The sequence below is a fragment of the Geospiza fortis genome, unplaced genomic scaffold, assembly GCF_000277835.1.
Source record: "Geospiza fortis unplaced genomic scaffold, GeoFor_1.0 scaffold120, whole genome shotgun sequence".
Classification (NCBI taxonomy): Eukaryota; Metazoa; Chordata; class Aves; order Passeriformes; family Thraupidae; genus Geospiza; species Geospiza fortis.
In genome coordinates, this window is record NW_005054364.1 from 2,211,855 (window position 1) to 2,235,190 (window position 23,336).

The following is a 23,336-nucleotide window of genomic DNA, read 5'->3' on the forward strand; positions in this document are numbered from 1 at the left end:
ATTCCCTCCCCCACCACTGCCCCCATACAGGCAGACCCTCTCAGCCCAGGACAGACATCCCTTCATTGTCTGGCACAGGTTTGTGAGCCCTTGGTGTTGCTGGAGGACCAGTCTGAGATTATTCCAGACAAATCAGATTGGGGAACATATTAGGGAAGCTCCCCCAAAGGTATTCTGTTGGCTCTGCCACAGGCAGAGATGAATAGATGGTAAGGAAATACCTAAACCAGTCTAGCTGACTTTTGAGGATATCTGTCTACTGCATAACTTAAATCTATGTATTTCTTTTTAACTGCTACAGGTGCTCCTTGGACAGACAGGCACTGCTTTTGAATTTATCCTGACATAAGGTTATCAGAACCATCTCCAGTACTGGCTGTAATATGAGTTTACACAGGTCCAAAGATCAGCGTTGGTGGACAAGATCATGATCTAGGTAAGAAAGGATACTGAAAAAGAAGACTTGTAAAACTCTGATGCCCAAGATCAAGTTCAGTTACCTTTTCACCTCCTATCTGATACCAGTAAAAGTGGTTATCAAACATTTACATGCATGTATGTTCCTTTTTCCACTGAAAAAGTATTTTCCATGTTTCACCATCCATAATTTTTTCCAATCTTACCCCCTCAAAGTATTTCCACTAGGATCACTTACATCTATCTAAAATGCATCAAAAGTGACAGAATTTTTATATTCAACAGAAATCACACAGTATTCAAAATCGCTTGCAAATTTCTTAGTAAATACACTTACTATCCTAAAATCCCATCAGCAAATGAAGAAACTTCTTTATCTGGGATAATCCAAGCTGCACAGCTTGGAAACTGAGCTGTTAAAGTACACTAAAACATAGAAACATAAACAAAATGTAGGAAAAGAGTAAGTGAAGTTTGATTTTTTGCCACACTGGCAAAATTACTTCTTCAAACTTCCCACATTTCGGAAAATCTTCTGTGTTTTAACAAAAGAGAAGAAAACATATAAATGATGATGCAAATCTTTAAAGTACGTACATTTAATGAGTTGGAAAACTCATGTGTGGGAGAATTTAAAGATACTTTTTAAAGTGAGCTCAATATAAGTATTGACTTTTTTCTTACCTGGAAGTAGACTGCAATTGCAGCACTCATCAGTTGACTGTTTTAACTGGGAGAAAACAACAGATATTGTTCTCCAAATAATCCTCCAGTTCCAAACTGCTTATGCATCCCCACCACACTGATGTATATTGTTTCTCTGTGTTTGTTAAGTCCCAGCCTAACACACTGCAAGTTATCACAGCCAGTGGAACCATTCTCATTCGCCTCCCATAGGGAGTAACTGTAGTGTAATTCAACACATCTATTTCTCAAAATTATTTTCTCTTTTATGATCGTTTCCAAAGGGACAATGCCACATTCAGCATTTGAATTCCTTTGCTGAAAATTCAAACTTGTGAGCACTTTAGGCCTGCATTCTCAATAGAATTTTTTCATGTGTATGTTTGTGACTTCAATGTTTAAACATGGACAGAAACCATTAAGAATATATAAGTGTTTCAGGATCCAGATGTTTGTTCTTTTTGCTCTGTGACTCAGACCGCAAATAATAAACACAACTCAATCTGTTCCAACCTTTATCTTCAAAAACAAACAAGCAAGCCAACTCAGGAAAATTTACATGATCAGCTCTCCTTTCAATTTACATTTATTATCCCAACTTCCTTGCTAAGACTTCATCTGAACATAATGTGTTACTCGAAATTCTTTAAAGCAAATGACATCCAAGTCTGAGACATCCACAATATTCATTTCCCATCCTGATTCTGCATGTAGCTTTTCTTCTCCTTCCCCTTTTTTAAAGCCCAAACCCAACCTTTAAGAATTACATTTCAATATTCAAATGACTGCAATGACCTATCTTTACAGGATATTAGAAGGAACATATAGAAATCCTGTCTGAAAGAACAGCAACTTATAACTGTCCTATTTTTTCCCAGATCTTTATGCTAATCCATTGGAGAAACCACCTCCAGCAGGAACATAAGGCATGACTAATCATTACTTGAATTTAACTGAGCTAATATCTACCTATAATATAGGAAATGAAGGCAAAAAGCAATGCAGTGAATCTGATCAACTGGCTGCTGTGGAAATAATTTTCTGAATTACATTCTGATGGGTTCACGCAATATAAACAGATTCTATCTGTTTACAAAGATAGCAACCCCATCTCTGCTGGAAACAAAACTAGTCATATCATAAGTAAAATATTCATTTAAATATATTGCATTGAGATTTTTAATACATGGGATATCTTCACTTAAAACATTTAAAGACGGCTTCAAAGCAAAACTGATGAACAAACTTCGGGTAAATATTTTCCTCCCCGCTACCTGGAGCAAAATTTTTCAGTCATATAGGGGATAAAAAGCATATCTTTTGTTCACATGTAAAAAAACTAGATTTCATCCAGAATATATACTGTATGTTTCAATAACTTATATTTTCAGTATGAAACAGCATCTTCAAAAAGATGACAAGTAACAGTCATCTTGCAATGGTTCTCTGAAAATAAATATTACCTATACAAAATGCAGGAATAACATACAGGGCTGTTAAGCTTAGAGTTCATGCAATTTTTTGACGTGACTTTTTGTATCATTAAAATGTAAAAACTACAATACTGCAGACTGAAAAATATTTTTAAATATTAAAAAAATAAAATGTAAATGATGTATCATGTACAAATAAATGAAATAATAAGCAAAAAAATCTGCCTAGATGAAGGAAACTGTGTTCATAAAGATTCTATTAATTTTTTTAAAAATTTGTCTAATATACCTATATTCACAGCATGTTCTCAAATGCCAAGTCAGATTTAGTAACAAAACTATATAAAGAAACATCATTTGGATGCACAAAACATGAAGATAAATCTTTTTAACCAATGCTGTATGAATCACATTTATAATTTTTCTTCTAGCATGTGATCAAATAAAACAGAAAAACCAGAATGTATACATTGCTAATCTTTTAAGTAATGTTATGTACATTTTATTGCCAGTATATGCACAATGGTAAGCATAGAACTATAAATACACAATGTAATTAAACAGTAGAAAACAACAAGGATGTTACACGTAACAAAGGAAAGAAGGAGGAGATACTATTTTCTTCATGTAGCTGCTAAAAAGGGCTAGCAACGAGTTATGACAGTCTTGGATTTAAGTCTTTACATATATTTCTACAACTTTTCCTCCAAATAAATCTCTGCAATGGCATTGCTTCTTTAATAACCACATCTTAGCTCTTTCTATTGCATTCACTTCAAACTAAAGTAGAAACAACCTTTCATGTTAACTACAAGCATCTGACTTAATTTTTATTCAGTTTTGTTTTTCAGGGTTCCTAGCAGGTAAAGTATGTAAGTAGTTTCTTATGATATTTGGCTGCAATGTTGAAGAATAGAGTTTTAAATACACATTAAGTGATAATTTGGAAAAAAAAATAAAGATTTTTCTGTAGATAGATCTTCTACTGGGTGCTATATGCAGCAGCTCAGTCAAAAATTAGTCACCCTGAAGAGGTAGAGAGAATTTTAGCCTAGCATAGATCATCATCCTTGGCACCACTATTTTCTCTCTTATCAGGATACACTTCCTCCAACTAGACAAAATCACAGTCAAAGGGAAAATAACAACAGGAAAAAAAAGTTCCACTATTCCTGGGAAGGGCATTGTTTCATCCCGTTTCTCACATAATTAGCTTGCTGCTTATATAAAAGAAAAAAAAAGGAAAAAAAAAGAAAAAAAAGGAAAAGACAACATTTAGGGACACATTTACTAATCTTTGTTCTCTTTCCATTATCAACTTCATAAATACAAAGAACCATTATTCACAATATACTAACTCTTTTTCAAAAATGGAAAAACAAACCCTTGAAACATTTCCACATCTTAATCCAGATGGGTCTTGAGGATGCTATTCAAGAAAACCATGCAAATAATTTGGTGCAGCTTTTCCTACTCATCCAAAATATATATTTTTCTTTAAATTAAAAGGTGGCGAGATCCATAGCATTTGTGACTATTCCCCCCTCCCCCCATTTAAATTCAATGCAGAAAAATCTTGGTGCTTTTTGGAAGGTAAGGAATAAATAGTTTTCTGCACTGTTGTCATAAGATCCCATGTGAGTTACAATACAAGACTACTTGTTCCAGCAATTAGGTTGAGAGGAAACATTCTAGTGATAAAGATAAATACATACTGAGCATGCTTGGGCAGAGCACTCCATTCTGAAGCATCCTGCTTGAAGAACGAAAGGTGACAAGAATGGTTCACGTCCATCAAGTGACCATGAACTCTGCTGCTCACCAGCAGGCTGCCACACTGCCACCAGCTCAGCAGTGCAGTGCTGCCCTGGCAGGGCTGGCTCTCACATTAAGAGGTACTGGTTGTACCAGTCCTCTGCTGCGCACACCAAATTCTTATTTATGCAACAAACATACAACCAATGAACAATATCACTGTGACAGAACTGGATTGATCCAGCTTTCTTTTTATAGGCATATTTCTCAATCTCCAGAATATCCCAAACAAGCTGTAAATAAGATGATGAACCACCAACACAGTGAACGAGTCTCACTGCAGTTCAGACTAGTTCAGCCTTGTTTCACATCACTTCTTGTTTCTAGCAAAGGACATGATGCTCAAACAAAATAGCAATAAAAAAGTAATGTTATCTGCAGCTGAAGAAAAGCAACAGAATTTATATTTTAACTTCTGAAGCTTAAAGCATACCTTTTTAATTAGCATTAAAAAAACCTTTTTTTTTAATACAGTAACACTGGCAAAAGTTAATGGGAAGACACAGAGGATTATGAACAGGGTAACTGATGGATAAGATTATTTAAAATTTTTATTCTGCTTTGATCAACTGATGTTAATACTGTTTTTCCTTAGATTTGGAATAATTCCATTGCAACAGTCTCATGCAGGCTGAGGACAGCCATTGGTTAAAGGAAAAAAAAAAAACCAAAACCCCAAATAAAAGAAAAATAACAAAAGAAAGGGGAGGGGGGGGAACCAAACAAGAAAAAAGTTCCAGAAGTTGCATGTAAGGATTTTCCTTTCACTGAAGAGGGCCTTGCCCTTGCTTTAGGAGACCTGGTTAACTCTTGTCAGCTTCATTAGCTTTGTCCAGACATATCTGCTGCTGTATCCCCTGCTCCAGAGCCTGTTTGTGCACGTTTGATGTAAAGGTTCAATAATTTCATCTGCAAATTTAAGCCAGAAATTAAGTCTGTTTAGTATCTGCAAGCTGTACAGACTGACTACAGGAATGGTACAACAAAATAAGACATTAATCCTTTTTCTTTTCCCTAAAAGCAAAATTGTACTTTACACAGTTGTTCAAAAGAAATATACATGACAATGAAAACATCAAACACAAGTAAAATTTGACACAAGGGAACTGCTCAAGCTTCTCTAAGGATGTAAATATGATATCAAGTAACTAGATTAAGATAGATGGCATATCTTCCTCCAATTGTAATGCTTTTCTAAATATGGTAGTGGTTTGGGTTCCTTTATCTTTTAAGTTACTGCTGAGGTTTAAGTCTCTAGTCAGAAATGCTAATGCTGGTATGTACTAAAGCTTCCACTGTTGTCTAGAATCGCTTTAAATACGATCACTGCCAGAGACTGCTTTAAAGATTGAACTGTCTTATTCACAGACACACAAAATTAATTGTCCGGTTTTACTCCCAAGGACAAAGAGATTCACAACTGTCATATAGCTGTTTAGATGCAAAAAACTGCATGAAAAAGATGTCAATGAAGTCATAAGTATCCTGAAACAAAAAGGACCAGAGACTGGTTCTTACTATTTCAAATTAGAGATACTGAAAAGACTGGCGAAAGCAAAATAACAAGGAGGAAGAATAAATGGAACTGCTGTATGTAACATGGACATACTATGTTCCTTGTTTTTCAATCAGAACTTGCATGAAAACAAAGACAAGAAACACTGATAGGAAAAGCCTGCTGGATACAGCCATTATCACTGCTACCAGCATACAAGGAACTGACTGCATTAAAAAGTAGTAAGAAACATAGTTCAGTAATGATCTTCATGCAAAAGTTTGCACACTTGCATATAAAAGACCTGTGGACTCTCAGTTCTGAATATTTTACAGTGAAGCCGTATTAATACAACTGATGGTCTCTTTCAACTATACACTTTGAAACTTTCTGGCAATGACAACCAAAATGCAAACTCATAGATGCATCAATTATGAGCCAAGATTTCTTTGAACCATATCTTCTACTTACTTTACTGCCAGTGAGTTGACTGAGATGTGGTTTTAGTTCATCACCAATTACTGCATGAATGGCTACAAGGCAGAAAACACATGCCTTACGAACGCTGCTCTCTGAGTTATCATAACCCTAGAAAGCAATAAAATTAACCTTAATACCTTATCAGTTAATGATTAAAATCCCCAGAAAGCTATTTACTATAATAAATACATTGAAGTCTATGGGAAATTAAAGCCAGTGTAACCCAACGAAGCATTCCAACAAAAAAAACCCCACACAAATATAGAGCACGCAGTTAAAAAGCAGACTGAATATTAATAATCATTTTCCATTGATAATCATTTTCCAGGGTGAATTTAAAATCCACACAGTCCTGTTCATAAGTTACACTGAAAACAGAGCTGCTAACATGCAATAGGTGAGCACATAAGAGAACCTTTTTAGATTATACAGGTATTTACTTAGAGCAAAAGACCACTCACAATTTAGAGCTTCCTGGCTCTGAATTAAGAACTCTCTTAACAGCTAAAGACTCTTTTGCTAACCCCCAGCTCATTCTTCCATGATTTTTGGTTTTTTTTGCCATTTTTCTATCACTCCATGCCTGGCTGTCTCGCTGAGACTCCCTTCCCTAAGGGCCTCTTCTCTGCCTCTATTTTCCTGCAGCTGTATGGCTGGATCACACTCATTAAAGACAGAAATGTGCAGACTGCAGCTGCCAACTCTAAAGAGTCTTGATCCATGAAGGAAATTAATGTATTTTGGCTCTTGATATGATAAAAAGGTGGTAAAAAATTCAGTTTTAAAAACAAAGGAAGAGAAAACTTGGATATTCTTCTAATTTTATTTAACTTTGCAAAACTGCTTCTTTCCTCTTGCCTTCCAAAAGCCCCAGCTGATGAAACCCTACAATTATACACAAATAAAACATGGACAGTTTCACATCAAATTATGGAACTTGGAAAAAGGTACAAACAACAAAGAACTATCTTAGAACTGGAAGTATCTACCAAGCTTACCTATAACCAGGACTTTATATCCTACTGAGATTTCCTGAGTCCTAATCATGGTTATAATTTAGCTTCCTGCTAATCAAAGAGATTATTCCCACTATTGAAAGTATTTTGGGTCAAGGCAGCCATCAACTATCAGACAAGTGAAATCCTTCATAAGAACCAAGTGATGCTATTGTTTAAAAGTCTTTGCAACTCTTACGTATACAGTTTCTTTTTATTAGTCTGTTTGCTTCTTCTTTCCTCTTTCCTTACCTGTATTAGACCTGGCACAATCTCTGGTAAAAGCTGAGTAAGGGTTTCTTTAGATACTCTTTCTATAACTTTTGTCTGCATTTTGATTGCAGCCAGATTAATGGGGTAATCTGCAGTTTGGATAATTGGACAGAGAACTTTGATGCACTGATCTGGGCTAATGGAAGTGGCCAGCATGGAAGCAGCTTCTTCAGCAGATCTCACCACCTATTGAAAGAAAAAGACACAGAAAAGTGATTTGTATAAGACTTCTACTCTGTGGTCTGTTTTCTGACAGCAATGGTCCTGAGCATAAACACTTTCTATCAAGACCTCTGCAGTATTATAGAAATATGCAGAGAGTCCAGCCTTTGGACATTATTTTCTAAAACCACAATTCTTCCCAATACTCTGTGGCTACTATGCCCTTGGCAATACACATATCACTTTTTCAAATCTGCTTGTTTAATAGGATCTAAAATTTCTGTATTCTGCATACCCTCCAACTACATATTGAAGTATCACCACTTTTGTAAACCTGTAATTTCTTGTGTCTTGTGTCATTTGTTATTGCTTGTTGGGTCAGAGATCACTGATAAAACACGCTTTCGCATTAATTTCAAAGGTGTGTTTAACGACATGCCTAGATTGCTAATTGTAGAAGCCAATCGAGCTGTTTTTCTTCCCCTATGATTCTGAAAGAAACTGTGACAATAGAGTACTTTAACCCTGAATAATATGCAGAACAAGCAGAACAAGAATAATAAGGTAGGACTTAACAGATACACAAGCTCAAAACACAACAAGGGCACCACAGAGAAAATTAACATCTGATCTGCACATTGGTGCTGTGGTGGCATCTGCCATCTAACAAGGGGAACCACTGTATAGAATGAGTGGTATACAGTAAGGTACAAAAGCCTTCAAAATTTTCTCTCCATCCTTTACTCTCTCACTCCTAACACACAAAATGATGAGAGGGAAAAAAGCATAGGAACAGAGAAGGAACAATGGGAAAATGACACTGTAATAAATACAGTGTATGAAACAAATCCAGAGAGCAAAGGGAAAAGAGAAATGAGTATCAAATGAGTGATAAAGTCATGGGATGGGAGGAATTGCAGTCGACTTCAAAGCTTGGAACTCCACAGTAAATTCCATAAAGTGCCCTTGCATGGGGAAGATGTACTCATTTAGCATAAACATGGATTCTTGCCACAGCATCAGTGACACTGATGTCAGAAGTTGAATATTGGGTTTGTTATTGTATCCATGCTTCCTATATTTACATGCATTGTCCTTTATTGTGTATGCAGGCATCACAAATAACTCTGAGCAAGGTTACATTTACCCTTCTCCTGAATCCCCTCACTATTCCTGGCACAAGCACCTCCCCCACTGACTTATTCCTCTGCATTTTCCCTTAACACCATTCAAAGCCATGCTCTCAAATGGAGCAGAATTGAAAGGGTTGATAACTCCTTTAGTCTCATCTCTCAACCATAAACCTCACTGCAATCCAAAGGATTGTTTTACATCTCTAGGACACTTATATTTGGCTTAAGATGCCAAACAAGGAAAAAGCACCTTTCAGTTATTCCTTGAAGAGCCATGGTGATACACTGTTGGTTACACACTCCTGTGGGATGGCACCCAAGGCAATTGTTATTAGGGATGATATTAACCATTCAAGATCTTTTAGAACTGCAGGGTTTTTTTTCTTGCATACCCATGTTAACTAATAACATCATTGTTATTAAACACATAATAATATGCTCACTATTAAAAAACTACTTCCTCAGTAAGAACTGATTATTTCACATTTTCTGGACAGCTCTTTCATTTTGTAATAATTTTATAATAATATAACCTTAAACAAATAAGATAACTGATTACTGACCTCCTTATGAGGATCCTTATGTGCTTCTAAGGTCTTCATGATTGTGAGCTCTGCATAATTCTTAAACCTTGCTGGCTGGTTTCTTAGAATTTCTCTTAGAACTTTCAGTGCCAAAGCTCTAATTGCGTGCTAAAGATTCAATATTAAAATAAATGAGTTAAGTATCTTTAAACAGACATACGCTTTTAACATTTGTTCAGCTGCTGGAAAAATCTTTAATAATGGAAAAAATATCTGATTACGCTTTGCACACATATACAGGCTCAATCTAGTGTTAACAAATAAAAGTAGGAAAGAAATCTCTTCAATCTCTTTTTTTGCAGAAAATGCAGGTGACATATCATAAACATATTACTAAATTATTTTGACTTATCTACGCTACCCAGAAGTTGCAAACACAAGGGCTGATCAAACCATCATGCAGATACATTTTTTACTTTTTCTTTATACAATTATTTTAAAAATCAAACACAAGTACTAGTGTCTTTTTGATCCAGAGTAATTTCAGAAACATGGCCTTTGTAGAGAACTATTACATAGAAAGAACTCGGTCTCTTCACAAAGAGTATTACTGTATTTTAGAAACAAATTTTTAAATGCTTTGCCACACATGATGTTTTGATATTCCAGATTCATTCAGGGGGCTATAAACAGATAAGCTTTGAATCTCAGTGCAAAAATGTTTCATTCAATCTAGCATGTCAGAATCCACAAATAGGAATCCTGGAGAAGATAAGTATCACTGATGCCCTTTTCGCCATCAGAGGAATTGGACTTCATGGCATTTTTGTATTTCCGCAATTTTTTTGTTTTTCCACCACTAGCTGGAATTTGTGCCCTTTCTATAGCTCATACAAATGTCAAAGCTACTGAAAGTAAGCCATGTACTTTGTTAACATTCTTAACTGGATGTTTCTGAATTTACCTCTTTATCTCCAAGTGTTTCAAGCAGCAGCAGTAGTATGGTTTTGAAGTGCTCATCCCAAACACCAAAAGACTCTTCCTGAGTTAACTTCATGAGCTCATATAGGGCAGCCTTTCTTTCTTCAACTCTCTCATTGTGGTTTGATAACTCTTTCAGTAGCTCTGCAACCAGATCAGAATGGTCCATGGGAGGCTCTGTCAAAAAGGAATGCACAAACACAGTTACTGCAGATAATAATATTAGTGCCTGTTGTACAACTAAAGGATATATTCTAGTATGACTTGCTTGTTTTCGAGCATGCTTTTGTTTTTTCCCCCACATTTGCCTGCAAGCATTGCAGTTTGGCTACTACATTTTCAGTGCAGCCAACATTGTTGAACAAGCTAACAATCCCTCCCAAATCCCTATAATGACACAGCAAAAGCTCCCTTGCAGGCTAGTCTACTGCAGGAGGTTTTAGGTTTGCAGTACCCACTATGTACTCTGCATCCTTTTAAATCTGATCTAGACAAGAAGGGCCATCTTTCCCATATGACCCTTCCATTCAAGATGAAAAAAATTATTTTCTCTATTAGTATTACAGAATTGTTTAGACTTTTGTAAGCCATGATTCCACAACAGCTAGGTTGCTAAAACAAATGGGGGAAAAAAAGTACAATAGTTCTTGGTACAAAAGAGCTGAAATAAAGGCAAACCAAGGCTAATCCCATAGATCCCAAAACCAATTCATTAAGAGATGGCTCTGGATTTTAGTTGTTATTAGAGAGGATTCCATGAGAATGGAGAAAGACATTATTAATACAGCCTGTATTTGTAAACACTGGACTGCAAACAGAGTGATCTGCAAACTGTCAAGAAACTTAAATATGGTCTTGATGAAAACTTGAGCATCAACTTATCTTTATTCCATCACTGTGACCCATTTAGCCTTGAAGAAAGGGAAGCATATAGCTTCCATCTTTGCACAGAAACATTTGGATAAATTAACAGATATATGCCTTTTCCTAAGGAAAAAATTTGGAAGTTCTGGCATAGAATGCAAGTGCATTGCACCTTTCCTGAAATGACTGCATGTATTAACTAACACATGAAATACATCCTTCATAACAAATTAATTATATCATACACTGAGAAACCACAGCCCTTAAACTTACAAATGCTGTACAAAGCACTTGTACAAACAAAACAGTAAATGCTGAGTACTACAGAATTAAATATCTTAATATCGTACATCAGCTACTGTAAAAATAATGCTGGTTTTAAACCCCACATTCCTATTTGCATTCTGTTTTGCAGGAATAAACAGGAGCACCAGCACCTGAAATCAAACTACAAACACTTCTGCTGCCTCTGTATTAATAGATGATTAATGTTTGACTAAAGGGAAGACTGAAATTGCATTATGTCAGTTATTATTTAAAGCAGATGAGCAGAATGGACAGTAATTTTTATGGAAGCAACATCATTACTTTTACTGGCAGCACTCTTATACTTGTTCTACCAAACTGTAAGAATTATAGCATAGCAAATCCATTTTCAGGGAATGCATATTGACACTTCATTAGCAAAACTACTCATATCTGTTAAATAAAGTATTTTCATTGTAGTGTCATCTTAGACGGATGGATGGAAGGGTTAAAGAGAGGGGAAGGTAATAGCCATGTCCATGCAGGAATAAGGGGAGGAAATAAGCTTCAGTATCTATGGACTACTATAACTGAAAAACACGAAGATAACCAAGAGGCATGTGCCTTTTCAGCTTGCCTTTTCCATTCTTTTGTATGACTTAGCACCCAGTATTAAACTTCCAAACATTCTCCAGATAAGAATGGAGTAGCATAAAAGAAGTCATGTTCGAAGTCTACACTCAAAATTTCTTTTTTAGAAAGGAAACAAAACACAAATGGAAGAGGAGCAGATATAACTCCTTCATTTGAATGCTTCATCTGAATGAATTAAAATATGCATTAGAGAGATAAACAATTGATGAATAACAGCTCTTCTCAAACCAATCAAATATCCTTTTGACAGGACAAACAGTGTAGGGGTTAAAAGGGAACATGTAGGTATGTCCTGAATTTAGGGAAGATTTTCCTACTGCTACTCACAACATCCTAATATGAAAGCTATGCAAACGTGATGGCCAAAAAAAGCAAACAAAGCAAGTGCAAAACTTGATGAATCACTTGCAGGGTGACTGGATTATAAATGGCTTTCTATTAATCTAGGAGGATATGAGTGATGTCCTTGCTTGGATGTGTGCAGAGCCCGGTTCTGCTGGATGCTTCAAAGGAATGTGGAGCCAACTTAGAAAATCTGTAGATGACATCACTTTAAGGAGCAATCACAAACGTTCTGAAGAACAGGGTAAGAACTGAAAATTGTCATGTTAAATCAAAGGAATGGTCTGGAAGAAAAAAGATACCAAGTGTAAGGTGAGACACAGAAGCAGAAATCTTAAGCCCATGTACAAAGTGGGAGGTAAAAAGGAAGAAGTTTGAAAAATGCAATCCATGGAAGCTGAAATAAATAAGCTTCTTTGGAGAACTACAGTTTTGCAAACAGAGACTGTGAACTGCTTTTAAGTCTGGAAGTGACTTGGAGAGCCAGGTTTCCCTGTGCTTCAGATAAAGAGCGTTTCCCTTGGGGAAAAAAACAAAGTGCAAGCGGTTGGAGGATTTAGGCTGTTACTCTGAAAGCCTTTTTACATAAGAGAAGCAAAACACTCAAATGTGAGTCATGTGAGGCACACTGTGGCATCTCCTCCACAGAAAATTTTCAACTGCCAGACAAATCATCTGTAAAATACACATTCCTGCCCCAGTGCTGTTGACAGACTATATGAGCAGCTAAGGTTTTCCCATCTAGCCTTGTATTTCCACATCTTTCTGTCAGTAATGCATGACAGGATAGCTGGGAATCCAGTACTAATGTAATTTTGTGTCAGGAACAAGCAGCAATTCTGTGGAGTTTCCAAAAATTGATAACTAATTAGCCCTCAGGTTTATGGGAAAAGTGTGTAACTCTCAACAGAGGAGTTGTACACACAAGGTATTTTGCCAATGTGTCTTTTCTCTTGCAGACATTTTGCAAATAATACCAGTGAAATTCTAAAAGTAACACACAAATGACAGAATGTACACGATACAGCTAAATACTATGGGTGAACAGCAGAGGAATGAAAGCAAGTACTTCATCAAGACCCATTAAAGAGCAGACCTAAATAATGCATTGCACTACTCTTCCAACCAGGACAAACTCATACTAGATGGGGATGCTTCACTCCAGCCAGTTGTGAGTTGATACAAAACTGGATCATGCTGGCACAGCACAGACTGCATCTGGTTTAATGCAATACCCAAAAATAAGCTGTTAGAAGGTAGGAGACTTCTCCCATGTAAAACAAGATCCCTTAATACAGAATCTCGAACATAACCTGGCTGTGTATGTGGATGGCAAAGCTATTTCATTATTAATATGTACATGATACAATTTGTAAAAATGTGATTTTCCCTCCATGTTTTTCAGAAGCACTATATGCTTCTTCATGATATGTAAGAAAAACAAAGAAAAATGCACCATGCTTGGATTTGGTTTTGATTTGAGGCAAACTTAAATCCAACTTATAGAATAGGTGGATAAAACACCATGGCAAAAAATAACTTTGTTTTCCAACTGTTTCTGTAACACATCTTTTGCAGAATGACAAAAGCAAAACAGGTAGAAGGGAGATGATTACTTTGTCCCTTGTTATTAAGAAAGTGTTTACTTAAAAACTTAATCTATAGCTGAACAACAGTGAATATCAGATTATGAGAACTACTGACTATTTGTTAAAATAATGATAGCAGTGCTACTTTGGAATCCTAACATAGAGATATAAAAAATTATCTAAAGATGTACAGAGAAATATCATAAAGAAGCTCTGGAAGCCTACAAAACAGAAACCCATGTTCCTGGATTTACATGGGCTAGATAAAACACCTTCCTGGTAAAAAGCTGGTTTGTTTTGTTTCATTTAAAAATAATGTTTAGTCAATAGAAAATGCCAATGTCATGTTTCAAATATAAATATATTACTAACAAAATACTTAATCTTTCACCTAATTCCCAAACCAGTTTGATCCAGTTTTACTTCCATGCTGTAAATCTTTTCTCCACCCTCCTGCTTTAAATTTCAATCATAAAACAATCTGATAGGTAAATTTATACTGGCAGTACTGATAAAGGAGGTGCTTCCAGAAGTACACAACATATTTCAGCATTTCCGTAATTTTTACCCTTAGTCTCTATCTACAGCTGCCAGGTAATACAACAATGTAACTCAAAGAGATGACTAACAAATAAACTAATTTAAAATACAGCATTTGTAAAAACCTCTCAAAGAAGTGATACATATCTTCCTAACAATAACTTCAGAAACTGAACTCCAAGATAGAATATCTCATCATTTTCCTTCTAGCACAGGATGTAATCTGAATCTTACCATCAGGAAATTGCTCTGCATCATCATCAAACATGGCTTCCTTCAAAGCAGATTTATTGAATGCACTGATCCCGTCAGAATAATTGTATGGGTTGTACTCTCGTGAGCGTGGTGAGGAGTGGGGAGGCATGGTGTTGAGTAATGACGTTTTGTTATCCAGAGCTGTCCGGCCTGTATCGCTCACACCACCTCCTGCTCGCATGTCCACCATTCCTGAAGCACTGCAAATCTGCACCAGAGCAAGTGTCACATGAACATGTGAAACACACTCTTATACCTTTCCGTTAAATACACCATTAATCCATTTATGTAGCAAAAACTTATAAATTTCAAAATGCTTAGAATTTTTAAACTAGCCTTCAAGTAAGGAGTCTTAGTTCCCTAAATGCTGCTTTCCTTAAAAAAAACCAACCAAAACAAAAACCAACCAAACAAAAAAAAAACCGAAAAAAAAGGTATATGTTATCCAAAAAAATCATAAACCAAAAATAATTGTATTTTATCTTACAAGTCTGATGCAAAGTGATTAAAAATGTGTTTAAGCATATTTACATGTGGCAAGTTCAACAAATCTTACAGCCAAAGTTCCACAGAAACAGGAGTCTCAAATAGTGCATCTTAATAGCCCACAGGCTGTATACAAAATAAAATAAAACATTCAGAAAAACATATATTAGGATACAAATGTCTCAAAAAAATAATTTCAGCTGTTCTGCAAGATCACTGATTTCTAAACTGCTGACATGTTAAACACACAGACCTTGCTATGTAAAATCAGCATTTATGTTTCCAAAATGCAGTTCAAGACAAGAAGCACATTTTTCTAAAGCTTTTAAGTAATTCATGAGAAATGCCCAATTTAAGAAGAATATAAACCTCCTGAAACAGATGCTTTCTTATCTGCAATCAATCAGACACTAGCTTAGTTTGCTGATACCAACATGGAAAGAGTTTAAATACTCACCGTATCACCATCATCTTTTTTAGCATCTCGTTTTACAGGCTCATTCATATCTTCCTGACTACGAAAACTGAAATTCTGAATGGCTTCAGTGACTCCACGAAGAGAGCTGTAAATATCTTCAGAATTCATGTTTTCAGTGTCATAGTCAAATGCACTGTGGGCCATGGAGAACGACATAGGAAGTAAGATGGAATTATTTTGTGATCTGTACTTTTAAATTACATTAGCAGGCAACTACAGAGACTCAGAAAATATTACTAAAATTATTACTTTTCTTGAAATACATTAAGAAAGCTGTCTCTTCACAATACAAAATTGTATTATGGTATGCCTTAGTAAGTGTACTACCACTGACACAGAAAGCACTGAAAGTAGGTAAGGGAAAAGCTACATTAGGTAACAGCAAGTGCCTGAAGAAAAACTTGTTTTGCTCTGTTTTACTCTGCTGAATGTGAAACAACTGGAATTTTTACACCCTCCTCTTATTCCGAAAAAAGTCCTAAAGTAAGGACCACTGATAAAACTCAACAGCAAGTTGACTGGTAAAAGCAAAATTACAAAGTTGTCCACTTCGCTGACAACATCATTACTATAAAAAACACTTGTAAACCATTACTTCTTTGTCTCCCCAGTTTTAAATCTGGTTTGATGACCCAGTGTGCTGCTTTTGGTTGGAACAGACTTAACATTCCTCATAGTAGCTGGCTGAAGGGCTATGTTTTGGATTTGTGCTGGAAATGGGGTTGTTACCATAGGGCTGTTCCAGTACCAGCTGAGCAGTGCTTACACAGAGCCAAGACCTATTCTGCTCCTCACACAGCCCCGGCAGGGAGCAGCCCGGGGATACACAAGGAGCTGCAAGGGGACACGGCAGGGACAGCTGACCCCACTGACCAAAGGGATGTTCCACACCATATGGCATCACCATCTAAGCATCTATCACTGAGGGAAGGAGGAAGGGAGGGATGTTCAGAGTCATGGCACTTGAGTTCCCAGGTCACTGATACAAGTGATGGGGCCCTGTTCTCCTAGGGACAGCTGGACACCTGACCCCCCATCAGAGGTGGCAGATTCATTGTCTGTTGCTTGCACATGCAGCTTTTGCTTTACCTAATTACTTGTCTTTATCTCATCTCTATATCTTTTATATTCTGACTGTCCCCCATATCCCACCATGGGATACTGAGTGGCTGTATGATGCTTAGTTGTTAACTGGGGTTAAACCATGACATCAGATGACATATTTTAACAATTGTCAGAGAAGCACCCTTTGGTTTGTTCTCTTGCTAATCCATTTGCATTCCAAGATGAACAGCTCTCTCCCACCTCACACCAGCATGTCAGACCCTTCTGGGAGGCTGAGCAGTCTCATTCTATGGAGGAAGAGTGATTATTTCTGAGCATATGTCATTTTGTGCAAAATTTTGCCAACGCTTTCATTGTTGGGGTTACACTGTGGACAAGGTGTTATAAGCCTTAGATGTGGAATTTTAACACCACCAGTCTACATTACCTTGGTGACAAAGTGTTCTGTGATGTATTGGTTGGGGAAGTGAGAGGACTTGACCAACTTGCTGGGGAGCGTGGAGTAGGTCTTGTTAAAGGACTTCCCATCGATCCCTGGAGGAGGAGAGGTGAGAAAAGATACTTAGTAGGACTAAAAGCTTCCCTTTTAATTTACTGTATTTATTTTTCTGGTGCCCAGAAACATTTAAAGAGCTTCAACTAAATTCCTGGATTGTCTAACCCATCACTAGTAACTTCAATCGCGTGTAACTTTGAAATCAGAAAGCACAAGACAAACTACTCTTAAGAAGCACACCCAAGCCTATGAAGTCACTTGGAAGTGACATGGACTTAGAAACTGTAACTGCAGAGGCAAGAGAAAAGACATTCCATGGAGAGCTACTAAGTAGGCTTCCACACAGTAACTTCAGAAAGAAAAGTAACAGAAGTGGATACCTGACCACTGTTGCCTGTATTCCGGAGATGATTATGGAGAAGCTTTGTGGCTCCATCCTGAAATGTTTTTGGTAAAGCACCCAACAGCATTGTAAACTCTGGAGTGTTGAGTTCAAAAAGGGAAATCAGCACTGACTGTGCAGCCTACAAGAAGAAAACACAAACTGAAGACATTAATTAGAGTTTCAAAGTAATTTTATCAGCAAAAGATGCCATAATGAGTAGTAATCACAAAATGTAACTTAAGTCTTGATCAAGCTTGAATAAAGATGTTAACAGATGTGAACAAAAGAAATTCATATTTGCTGGCAAGCCGGAAGTTCTGATTTTGATAAATTCAGGCACACAACTACCACTGTAACAAACAGTCTTTCAGAAACGTGCTTTTCAAGCCCCCTAGCCCCACATCCTTACTGAAAAAAAATAATGAAGGAATTTGCAAAATGGCTTTCAGAGTTTGGGAAGTTGAATAAATTTAGAGAGAGAAATGAAACACTCCAGGTAGGAGCAAGCATGTGATCCTTTCTACTGAGTTCTGCAAGTGGTAAAAAATTACAGATCGTAACACACTTGCCTAAAAAGGAACAGTTGGCATTGTAGAAATTAAAATAAACCCAACCAAACAAGATACCCTAATGTGGAACGAGACAGTAGTGATCACAGCACTGGATACTCCTCATAACTTACCCTACAGCCAAGCTACTTAGTTAACCTTGCCTCTGCTTCCTTTAACCTTTCTAAAAGGTAGGCAAATGTAATGGGCAATGGAATTTAGCTGACTACATATTGTGAAGACGAAAAGTGTGGAGCAGTTTGTACTGGATGTCACCTCCCGTACTCTCAATTTAATCAGTTCACCTTTACTATCACATTCATCCTACAGCATGTTTTACATATGCTGCAGATTTTTTTTTTACCTGAATAAAAAAATCAGCGCTCTCTACTGACAAAGCAACACAGTAAATTACACAAGAGTTGGATTCTGTCTAGTACAGGAACTGTTGATTGAAAGAATTAAGTAATGTTTGTACAGTTTGATGAAGATTCACTGGATAGTATAACAAACCTGTCAACACAGTCACTAAACTAACAAGTGCAAATGAGAGCTGGAGGAAGTTCTGCAGAATGACTTCTTTGTAGCAGAAGACTGTGGTTGTAAGATTAACCAACTATGGGCAGTTTATACAGCTCACCCTCAAGGTCTGCCATGCACTGGAGAGAACCAGTGCTTCATGCTAGACAGAATGATAGGCAGCTTGCTTAACCACCAATACACTTCAAGTAAGTAGTTTAGAAAATTCTTTTAGATATTTATTTCCCTCCTTTTGCTTCCAGAGCAATGAACTGTAGCATTTTTTAATTAAAAGTGGAGAGCCAAGGTAGGAGCACACATACCTGCACACATCTCAGTATTAAGTTAAACAACAAAAATCCTAGCATGTCAGATTGCCACAAATTATCTTGGCATACTCGTGACTGGTTGTTTCCTTTAACATTAATTTCCTTGTCCCTTTGATAGTGTTCCCTTCAAATGATCACCCTGAATGTCCTCTGCAATCTGTCTGATGTTTCTCTTGTCCTTGTAATTTCTAATGGTCAGTCTTTTAATCAAAACTGATACAAAGAAAAACCAAGACAAATTTACAGCTGAGCAGAGGTTTGGCAATCACCACTTTCTTTTTTCAGTCTCGTTAGCCAGTCCCCACTCTCTATTACTCTGTCTATTTAAGTTGCTATTAAGAGAACACAATAGCTAGTCCAGGATTGTATCATAATAGAAACTGATACCATCAAGTCTGCCCAAAATGAAGCTCTGCCTACAGTATCAAAATCGATACTGACTTGCAGAAGGTTTTCAATGCAATTGTCTGCTTTCTCTCTTTCTTCCTTACCCAAGAAATCCTGCATTTTAGAGTATTTAGAGGTTTTTGTTCTCCCCAGCATAAGGTCTCTGCTGAGATTTAAATTCACTCACTATCACTATCTCAGATAGAGATAATCTTTAAAAGAGTGAAATAAGGATTAGAAATATTTCTTTGGTTTTGCTTTCTTCTTAGAAATTTTCTAAGAATAGATTCAAACTTCTTCCAGAAGCATTCTAATCTTAGAAGAAATCTAAGTTTTGAAACAGAATTTTACTTTCCAGAAAGAAGTCCCATGTCACTGAACTATACTAAGAGTGCCCAATGTGAGACTAATAAACTAGGATTTTTCATAATACTTAGCACTAGAACTGCTTTTGCTAAGGAAAAAACCAAACCCATGAATTACACAAAAATTACTTAGAAAAAGCTTTTAATTTAAAGAAATTACACCAAGTTCTATAAGGCTTATTACACCCAATAAAATTAAGAAGGCTGTGATAGCAGGTTGAGAAGACTGTTAAGAGAATTAAACATTTTATACTATCAGAATAACTCTTTTGACTTCTTATTGGCAAATTTTTATTTTCAACAGTTAAAGGATTTTTACTGTTAGTTGCCTCAAAGAGCTGTGTTATGGAAAGAAAAATAAATTCTGAAAACTTAAATAATTAAGGTGTTCCAGATAAATAAACTCACTGGTAATTCTTTGCATGATTCAGTTACTTATTGACATAAAAATGCTTATTAGGGTTACGAACCATCAGATAAGACAGCTTGCCACGTGTCTCAGTACTAAAACATCACAGGTTTAGAAGATAGTGCTGCTTCAATTCTCCTCCTGTTCTGCGATCTTTTATATGTTACTAGAACACGATACCCAGGCAAGGAGAATCCATTGGATGTAATCTATTACTGTTTTCTCAAACTTATGAAGTATACAAGAACTGAATGACTAAAACATTACCTCCAATACAAAAACTCTGGTGTTTTTTTTATTATGTATTACAAACATTCTAGATACCAAAAAGTCTTGTAAGTTATTTTTATTTTTGTTTTCTTCACATTACAATTTGTAAGATAGCTCCTACTATTCTTTCCTACATCCCTCCTAAACAAAGGAAGTTAAGTTGCTCTTTCCAGAAATGATGAAGCTGCCAAAACTCAAACTTAATTGAAAGTAGCAAAACAAATCTCAACAAATTAATTGTTGCAGCTTTTCAAACTGCAGAAATAGACAGAAAAAGAGAGAGAAGAGTTAGCTCTCTTTGTCATAAAGACTTGCACTGAGGAACCACAAAAGGTACAACATTTTTGGAGTGTTTACATGCTAGAAATGGCAGCTACACGGGATGACCTGTAACTATCAGAACAACAAAACTATTTCATCAAACTGCAAATAAAATGAAAAGATTTTTTTCTTTCTACAAATTGAAGTGCTGTTTAAAAACCTTTTCCAAGACAGCACTAGTATATTTATCGTTATTTAGTATCCCTGCTGTATCTATGTAGCTCACAAATCTTAATTTTCACTTCACATGATTATGTGGAAAAGGGAGGTTGGCACTGGAAGTGCAGCATTACAAGAATAAGCCTATAACAATAAGCCTATAACCTTATCAAAGCACTTTCTTTGTCCAACGTTCAACAGCTCTCTACCTACCTGTTGTTAAAAAAAAAGGACTCTAGAAAACCCAACAGAGATTAGACTGAGTTTGCTACCAAATTTACCACTCACTCTTGTTACAAATGTGCTATTCAGTATCACAGGGGCTGGTCTCTGACGTAATATTAAAACTGTACCAAAAACGGCCAGTAAAGAGATTTTAGTACTAGACAGTACTTGCAATGAAGAATGATAAATTATGAAACAAAATCTCAACATACTAACATACATATAAACACAACCGTAATGGAGAGTTTCAAGATGTTAATTTAAAACTTTTACTTAAATATTCTTAATTACCTGAAACGTATTGCAATTCTAAGGACACATTAACAAACATACCTTCCTAACATCTGAGCTTTTAGGTTCTGTGGTCCAGGTGATGATTCGAGACACTGCTAACCTAGTTTCACTTGAATTTACAAAATCTCCTGGGTCCATCTGTTGCGCAAGAGTTTCTATGTATTTTAGGATTGCAACTTTGACCTGCAAAGAGAAACAGAGTCAGGTGGACAATAAAAACGGTGGGTTGCAAGAACAATTGAGCTCACAGAGTGTTCATTCCCTAAAACAAAGATTTTTTTTCCAATTAAACTATGTTTTCAGCATTAATATAATTTTTTCTGCAATAAAACAATCTACAAATAGATTTAGCATTTGAAGAAGACATTCAAATACTCATAGAAAGATTACATTTCACTGCTAGCAACTAAAAGACATGAATCATTGCATATGCAGAAGCTTATATTTAAAAAAAAAGAAATGAAGAAAAGATTCATTCGGAATTATTAAGAAAGTTTTTCAAGTGCTAAAATGAAAAATGAACATCATCTGATGAACCAATGATTACTTCTTACTAGCTCCTACCAGGTAGTTAACACTCAATGCTTTTTTCATAAAACATCAGGTAGAGCAGTCACAGTCTCTGGAAATAAGCCACAGGAATCTTCCCACTAAATACTAAAAAATGTATTGAATAGCATTTCTAGGAAAGACTTAAGACTGATCACATGCACACTTTGTTTGAATATATTCAGATGATAGAGACATAGATTTACCAGGAGGACAGAAAACCTCCTGAGCTCCCTCATTTATCTGATCATTCTCTTACTCCACAAACTTGTTTGACTCCTTATGCAGAATCCCTGTTTTGTACATCCCAGGCTGCAGCCCCTCTCTGCTTTCTCCAATACTGCACCACTGCACAGTTTTGGGCAAAGGTCTATTACACCTGTGTATGTCTAAAATATTTACTTCCTCAGCTCCTACTACCTCAGAAATTTGTCACTCAATCTGTCAATGAAAGCTGTGGACAATTATTTAGACCATCTATCATGTTTAGCTGCTTTTATTTCCACTAGTAATTATAGTGAACCAGAAATACCTACCAAGAGGGAGAGACCTATGTCCATCATAACCAGAGAGAAAGAGTTCTGGATCTATTTCTGGGTGTATTGCTCATGGCTTGTAGTACAATTGTTCTGTGCAAAGCTATTTAGAAATTTCTCTTGGTCGTGAAACTTGCAAGTAATTAAAATCTCAAGATACACTGGCACACACAAATGAGGATTAATAATGAATACTTCATTTCCAAAGCAGCTGTTAAAGCTCAACTTCTCTGAAGTTACACCAAGCAGCAGCTGAAGGCTTTCATCTTATGCAGATCAATATCTACAAATGCACACTATTTGCTAGCTATTTTCCAAGGAAAAAAACAAGCCATGAACATCTCTGCAGCAAAAAACCTTAGGCCACATGGCTTTCCAAATTCAAAGCAATAGTTGACATTTCTAGATTACATAGGGAAACCATTGTGACATCACTACATTTGACTGTTGAGGATTTAAATAAATCTAATGTAAGACTTAAAGGTTGCTGTTAAGGACTGTAACACTTAGAATACCCAGAGGTATTTCTCCCAATGAAAAGACTCTGAAGTACTGTATGTGAGAGAACAGGATTATTTAGTGTTTGAAGAACTGCTTCCTGAGGAACTTGTACAGACTTCAGCAAAAATGGAA

The 23,336-nt window shown here is 36.3% G+C and overlaps 1 protein-coding gene across 37 annotated transcripts in view; it reads right to left on the minus strand.

Moving 5' to 3' along the window:
- Nucleotides 1-1,603: 1,603 nt before the first annotated feature.
- Nucleotides 1,604-23,336, minus strand: part of CLASP2 (cytoplasmic linker associated protein 2) — a 145,034-nt gene continuing 123,301 nt past the window's right edge. For all 37 annotated transcript variants that reach the window (XM_031059614.1, XM_031059620.1, XM_031059618.1 and 34 more), the window contains 10 exons: nucleotides 21,658-21,801; nucleotides 17,788-17,931; nucleotides 17,339-17,445; nucleotides 15,826-15,979; nucleotides 14,862-15,090; nucleotides 10,376-10,569; nucleotides 9,451-9,579; nucleotides 7,572-7,778; nucleotides 6,316-6,432; nucleotides 1,604-5,258 (listed from right to left, as the gene is read on the minus strand). In XM_031059614.1, coding sequence (XP_030915474.1) covers nucleotides 5,172-5,258; nucleotides 6,316-6,432; nucleotides 7,572-7,778; nucleotides 9,451-9,579; nucleotides 10,376-10,569; nucleotides 14,862-15,090; nucleotides 15,826-15,979; nucleotides 17,339-17,445; nucleotides 17,788-17,931; nucleotides 21,658-21,801 — 1,512 coding nt within the window. In that variant the 3' untranslated portion in view covers nucleotides 1,604-5,171. The remainder of the gene's footprint in view (nucleotides 5,259-6,315; nucleotides 6,433-7,571; nucleotides 7,779-9,450; nucleotides 9,580-10,375; nucleotides 10,570-14,861; nucleotides 15,091-15,825; nucleotides 15,980-17,338; nucleotides 17,446-17,787; nucleotides 17,932-21,657; nucleotides 21,802-23,336) is intronic.